The 7552-nt window shown below is 33.0% G+C and overlaps 1 protein-coding gene across 1 annotated transcript; it reads left to right on the top strand.

Annotated features, from left to right (window-relative positions):
* The first annotated feature begins 5514 nt into the window (after positions 1 to 5514).
* Positions 5515 to 6491, top strand: LOC113278067. Its single transcript, XM_026527002.1, has one exon. It carries the CDS (start codon positions 5754 to 5756, stop codon positions 6252 to 6254), a length of 501 nt encoding a protein of 166 aa, XP_026382787.1. The 5' UTR covers positions 5515 to 5753; the 3' UTR covers positions 6255 to 6491.
* The last annotated feature ends 1061 nt before the right edge of the window (positions 6492 to 7552 follow it).

The following is a 7552-nucleotide window of genomic DNA, read 5'->3' as shown; positions in this document are numbered from 1 at the left end:
AGATATGAATCACAAAGTTCTCCTCGTCTCAGACTTTCTGATTTCACAAGATATATATTTGAACCACTTCTGGTTTGATTTGTTTAGATTTTTCTTATAAGGTAGAATTGGTTAGGCATCTCTATAAGTTTTGAGAGAATAAGTTCATCATATTCCTGAGTTTGCTTGATATATTCTTTTCTTAAAGATCCTTCATAAGCATATATATTTATATACCTTGATTTAATATATTTCCGAATGAATTTAAATAGGCTTTCTGTTAGAGGAAGAATAGTCATAAAAGTCTTATAGAGGTTGAAACAACTCATAGGCCTGTAAAAGGCACCATCTAGGGGAATCGTGTTGCGTAGGGTCTTGCAAGATCCAAGAATGTAAAAGAGCATAACTGAAGTTGAATTGCTCGTGAGGTCGATTCGGTCTCAACTACATTCCAGTGTGTAGTCTTACTGTAGGCTAGTATCTGTAGCAGCTTAATACAACGTGGTGTTCAAGTTCTGGACTAGGTTTTTCTGCTTTGCACCCCGTTAACAAAATTTTTGGTTTCTTGTGTTATTTATTTTTCGCATTATATTGTTTATCTTTATAATAGAAATATCACAAACAATATGTTAAATAACCTAGACAAATTTCAAAACCTAAAATATTGTATAAAATCTGTAGGATTTATTCTTGAGAATTTTTATCTTAAAAGATAGATTACAAGACTTGCTCTTGTTGGAATTCGGCTCTGTAACAGTTCGGTTACATATTAGGTTATTAGTTGGATATTGATTTTTTAGATCGTCCAAGTTAAACTTGTCTTCCTGTTATAGGTATAAGATATTTATTGTTGATCTGTGCTACCGATTATGACAAGTTTGTCCATACAGGTTTCTGAATTAAAATTTTGTGGTGTACTTGTGCCCCCTGTTTTTCTGAATCCACTGAATGTACTTAATAACATTTTCAGCCAGAATACTTCTAGGTACTGTATGGCGTATGATGCTCCTCATCCACTCGATAAACACATTGATGAGCTAACGAACATAATATCATTAAATGTAACTGTAGTACCAAAATGTCCAAAATACACGTGAAAGCATCTCAGAATGAGGGATACGAAAATAAAAGAAGAAAGAACGCCAGGTCGAAGCCTCGAGTCATGTGCTTCATCCGAGATATCTACCACCAGGTGGGAGATACTGCCACGTGGATATCAGATGGGAAGATGATCGACCGAGTTTCAAAGTGGAGACAAAGCATCTAATGCAACTAGTGGATAACAATGAAGAAAAGAAAGAGTCAGAGCATGGTGGGGCCCGACTTACCAGATACTAGCAAGTCAAGACTTGATCTAGGATAATAAAGAGTGTATCGGGGATGTAACGACAAAGATCAGGTCCCGGGCCTCCGATAAATATGTAGCAATTTAGAATCTATGCGTTTTACACTTAATTTTGGATGTATCAACACTTGTATCTACAAATTCAGGGCTAAAATACTGAAAGTGTAAACAAAGAAATCAAAAGTGTTTTCTTGATCTTAGAGATGCTGGGGATTTAGCTTTAGAACTTTGTAACCCTTCTCTTAGTAAAGAACAAGCACTTCTTTCTGCATGGACATATGTATCAATTACGAACCACGTAATACCCTATGTTATTTACTCCTTTACAGTTCAGTCATTAGTTTTGTTATTTCTTATTGTATGATGATTTTACCTTGAATTGTATGAGATGCATAGTTGGAAAAATTGTTATTACTATAATAAAAACAGTTATCACGCCAAAATCAAAATGGATAGCTAGCTCAACTGGTCATTCCCGTTCTTCAAAGATTTGATGCGCTTCAGGAGGTCCCAGGTTCGAGTCCCCGATGACGCAATATTGCAGAATTCGACATGAAATGTGGAGTTATCTTGCCCCACTTGTGTCATAATCATCCCCCCCTATCCGCTTCGGCTCTCTTGGATGGTTCCTCATGACACTCGTTGGTAGGCTAGCACGCCAACCTGTTCAACTAATGTAGTAGTATGTTCTTGGAGCTTAGCTTGTTAGACTTTCAACTGGTTTCTTATAATAATACTCTTTAAATAATAATAAAAAATAATATAAACTCATGAAATTATAATTTCCAATGCCAATGTGTAATTCTTAGTGATCAAATGGATAAGTATTCACCATGCAAAAACTTAATAACAAATATACATATGATAGAAAAATAGAGAATAAACAAGTAACACTGCATCGTTAGTGTTTTTTAGATAGCAAACTTATAATTCTCTTGTAAACATATTATATTTAATTGATTGACATGACATTCGATAATAAAATAGCATGCGATACTAAAATTTCTAATAGTTCGTTTTCAATCATTTTTCTCTTATCATTATAACGATGGTCTATTGTTTTAGTCATAAACTCTAAAAAAAATATTTGGAAATTGGCCTAGTTTAAACAATCAATAATTATGATATAAGCCAAATTAAGAAGGTGTTCAATATTCTCAGAATTATATCTTTCATATAAAAAGAAGGTATTCCCATGGAATCAGTTGCATATATACATTATGGTCCATCTTGTAGTGTTTAACTGAGGATGTTGAATTCATGGTGATCAAACAAGTAGATAAATTTTGTTTTATGTTAATCTCAAAGGACATCACATGAAAGCATCTCATAACAAGCGCAACAGAAACAAGGGAAGGAAGAACATCAGATCGACGCCTCAAGTCTTGTGCACCCAAGATATCTACCACCAGATATGAGATGCAGAAACGTAGAAAACAGATGTAAAGATGACCGACCGAGTTTGAAAGTGGATACAAAGCATTTAATGCAACTAATAAAGGACAAGGAAGAAGAGCACAATAATTTTTTGCATAGTCTGACTTGAGTAATTAGACACTAGCAAAGAAAGATTAGACCAAGGATAATAAAGAGTATATCGATGATGCAACGACGAATATCGAGCTAGGGTCTCCGATGAAGATATAACAATATAGGATGTATGTGGTTTACATTGAAACTTTAGTTCTTGTGTCTATAAATTCAAGGTTAAACTATTGAAAAAGGGGTTAATATTTTCTGAGTGAAAAAGAGTAAACAAAAAGATTGAAAGTTTTTTTTTTTTTTTAATCTTATCGAGGAAAGGATTAGCTCTAGAAATTTTGTAACCCTCCACTTAATAAATAACAAGCACTTCATCTCTCGTGAATATAGGTATCAATAGCGACTCACATAATACCTTGTATTTTTTACCTATTTACGGTTTAATCATTGGTTTTGTTACTTGTTATTGTATGATTATTTTAGTTTGAATGATATGTGATGTGGAGTTAGAGAAATTGTCACTACAGTGACAAATAGAGCTATCACGCCCAAATATAAACTCATGAAATTATAATTTTCAAGGTCAACGTGTGATTTTTTAGAGATCAAATGGCTAAGGATTCACTACCTGAAAACTTAATAACAAATTCAAAAATGACGAATCATATTTTTTTTAATACAATTACAAATAAAGCTATCATGCCCAATATAAACTCATGAAATTATGATTTCTAGGGTTAAAGTGTGACTTTGTGATTAAATGGATAAGGATTCGCTATATGAAAACTTAATAACAAATACAAAAATGATTAGGAAAAATAGAGAATATAAACAAGTAAAATGGATAAGGATTCACTATATGATTTCTGGGTCGAGAGAGTTTGTTTTTAAAAGGATAGGTTTTTCAATTCAAAAAGGCTTGCGGCGCAGCTTGTTGCTCGCTTGCCTGCTATGTAAACGATTTATCTTTAATTATTAGTACTAAATGAAAACTCCATTAAAATTTATTTTCAGATTAAAAAAAAATGATTAGGAAAAAATAGAGAATATAAACAAGTAACAAAATGGATCTTTAGTCCTTTTTTGATGACAAACTGGATCTTTGCATAGAGGTGCTTGAACACTTGGTTAAGGCAGCAGCGTGTGCATTCGTGGTCGCGTGATAATTCTCTTAAAAACATATTATGTAGAACCAATTAACATGACACTTGATAATAAAACATTGTTCGCTATTAAAACTTCTGATAATTCATTTTCAATCATTTTTCTCTTATCAATATGACAATGATTTCTAGTCATAAACTCTAAAATATTTATTTAGAAATGGCCTAGTTTAAACGGTCAACAATATGGAATGATATCAGCTAAAATTAAGAAGGCATTCTCATAGAATGGCGGACTCAGTAGTTTTTGACTGATGGTCATGGATTCATAGGGGTTCAATACATGGTAAGCAAATAAATAGATTAATTTTATGGTTTGTTAATACAAAAACTCAAGACTTCATTTCCTTTGCCTTTGATCGATATTAATTCCTTTTATTTTTATTTATAAACTAGAAATAACACATGCCGTAACGGCACGGCATGAGAAACAGAGAGTTCTAATAAATATTTAGCGTGTCGTAACGGCACTGTTTTAATATGATATAATTTTTCTTTTTTTCCGGACTTTAAATCGTGTTCCTTTGCAAGATAGTTTTCTATTTTGTTTTAAGCGAAAATAATGTCTATAACTACATTGTAAAATTATTCATATACATGATCCAAAAACGGACACAAAATCATTTAAGTAATATTGTGTATGCATATCTCACTTATGAGTTACAAGTAGAGATAAACAAATAAATCTCATTTTCCATTAGATTCTATCATGCCACCACTAAATCCAATTAATGCATGTTTGATATATTATGATTTTATTTAATGTTTCTTTGAATATTTTGGGTTAAGAGTTTATGCAATAATTAAAGATTAATAAATTTTGATTCATAATGAGAGGGCTTACAGAAACGATAACCGTCGGATGTCTTTCGCTGAGATGAGACTGGGATGGTCAGATGCAACGTTTGTCTTTCAAAATGTTATCCGACCATCCAAGCTCAAAAACCTATTCTGTTTTGTATAATAAAAATATAATTGTATCATTGAAATAATCTATCCAGTTATATGATTGATTAGAGCAATGTGTATTATTGAAATATAATCAATACAAATGAAAACAAGGTAGACCATAACTTGTTAACCAACCGACTAATTCAACTTAATCAAGCCATGTTCACAAGATAATGATAATTCGCCTCCGTGTTGGTTGACTCAGATTTATACTAGACTAGAAAATGACATCAACATGCTTAAAAATTGATTTATTTATTACATAATGTTTGCTTATTTTCTTTGTGTTTGAAAATATGGTGTTCTTAATGACATGTAAATATTTCATCATTATTGCTAGCAAATGGTGGATAATGTTTCTAAATATCAAAAAAGAAAAAAAACTCCATTACATTGACAAATACACTCGAAACCAGAGTTAGTGTGCACATGGCAGGGTGGGGCAAAAAAAAATTAAATAAAAATAAATACTTCCTATGCTTTACCCACACTGAATTAGAAGGGGGAAATGACGGGTAGTGATCCAGGCAAGGGGAAGACCGACTCGATTTGTTTGACCTTAATCCTGGACTTGGAAAGTCCACACTTGCATTCAACAGTCTCATGTTTAACTTTTATTTACCGTTTCCCACACCTTTCCTGCAACTAAAATCTATCTATTTATACATTTCCTTCCTACGAAAATTTCATTCTCATCTCTCTCTTTTTGTCTCTCAAGCTACACACACCAAACCTCAAAGAAAAAAAGTACAGTCTTAAAATTCACATCTGCCCTATCTACGATATCTCTCAATCAGCAACTTTAAGGAAACTTTTACAGATAAAACAAGAAGATGGGAACAAAAGGGAAGAAGCATAGCAATGAAAACATGCTAGTAAAGTGCATCAAATCGCCATACAGATTCTTATGCAAAGCAAGGGATGTTTATGTAAGGAGTATGAACGGTTGTGCTGGAGGATCTGCAGGTTCTTTTGGTGCAATGGGTTATCCAGGTCCATGTGCTGTACCAAGAAGTTATAGTACGAGCTCATCAAGAATGAGTGAATCAAATGATGAAGATATTAGAGAGTTAGTTAGAGCTGCTTCTCAAAGAGGTTTGAAAACTAAGATCAATATTTCTGAGTTTCATCAATCTGACTTTCCAACAAGAAAAAACGTGCACAGCAGTACTAACAATAATTTACCAAGAAGTTTTACAGTTGGATTTGGAAGAATTGATGAAGATAAAGCCCTTGATTTTGATGATGATATTAAGATGAAGAATGATTCGTTTTACCCGAGAAGTAGAAGCTATGCAGTTTCATCCAAGAGAAGAACTAATCTGTATGCTTAATTAGGAGATTACTACTATAAACTCTTTTTCTTTTTTTTTTTTTTAGAAAAACAGAGATTTTGAAGATTAAATCTTTTGGAATCTCTTTCTCTTCATATACATAAACATAGTTCTTTATCTTTTCCGGGTTTGAATAGTGAATCAGAGTGTATATTATCTGTACTTGTAAAGAATTGGAATTCGATGATTAAATGATGATTCGGTGATAATTAGTTGCCGTAAAATTTTAACGTTCCCTGTACGGTGTTGGTAGAATTGTTTGGTAGTTCTTAGATGTATTCAGGTAAGCTGCTTTTCTTTTTCTTGTTGTTGATAACTTTGCAAATTGAAAGAGGCTATTCTGGCAAGTGGACCAAGACTTTGGAGTCTTTGCTGGAATATATATATGGGAATCTACCATCGACCGGATCATGTCACGGTCGTGAGCCGTTAGATTCTGACCCACAGGTTTAAATGAACAAGTCAATATCTAATGGATATACCTGACGACGAAAACTTTAAATAAAAGACAACATCTAATGGCTGGCTGGGGAAGAAAACTTTTTTGTTTGAATTCAATAAAATTTTAGTGTACCAATATTTCCCTGACTTTTTCTTTTTTCTTGATAGGAAAGATATTTGCCTAACTCAGGTGCATGATTGGCACTTTCCACCCGAATCAAATTGAATTGCAACATACTGTAATATGTAGTATGTACCATCCCATGTTTCAAAATTTGATAATTCCGGGTAATTCTGCCTAAAACCGATTCTTATTCTTCTGGTTTTACTTGCAAGTTTAAGGACAAGAATGATGTGGATCAAGGTGAAAAATGTTATTCAAACTTTAGTTTCAGTTAACCAGGTTTCGGGTACAAAGCATCGGGATAAACTTTAAACTTTACATACGACGAGGACGCAAACAAGTTTTTGCCAGTTGTCACGTCTACGGAAAACGTGAAAAGAATGCTGTCAACATTTAGAGAACAATTCTCCTCAAGAATGTTGCACAGCATGTCACTCCGTCTATAACTCAACAATAAAACCAGAGGTTCAAACAATGTTCGGTGCAATTTTGCAAAAAGTGGTGGCGGGTGGTTCTGTCTTGGGCATTAACTTCTAGGTGTGTTTGAAGCTGAAAAGAGGAATTAAGTTTTTTGATTTTTGAGTTATTTTTCAGTTTTTTATGGATTAAAAGTTGATTTATTGAAAAGTAAGGGCCTTAAATGATTTGAATAGAAGGGATTTTCTTAAAAGAAAAATCAGAGACTAGAGACATTCTATTATTATGCGATGATTTAATCATCTGGCAGCTTTGG

This window comes from Papaver somniferum, chromosome 5 (genome assembly GCF_003573695.1).
Source record: "Papaver somniferum cultivar HN1 chromosome 5, ASM357369v1, whole genome shotgun sequence".
Taxonomy (NCBI): Eukaryota; Viridiplantae; Streptophyta; class Magnoliopsida; order Ranunculales; family Papaveraceae; genus Papaver; species Papaver somniferum.
The sequence above is the reverse complement of the archived record's forward strand: the minus strand, read 5'-3'. Positions and strand labels throughout refer to the sequence as shown.

Excerpts from the sequence above, each read along its gene's own strand:
- LOC113278067 (XM_026527002.1), top strand. The coding sequence starts at position 5,754 with ATGGGAACAAAAGGGAAGAAGCATAGCAATGAAAACATGCTAGTAAAG.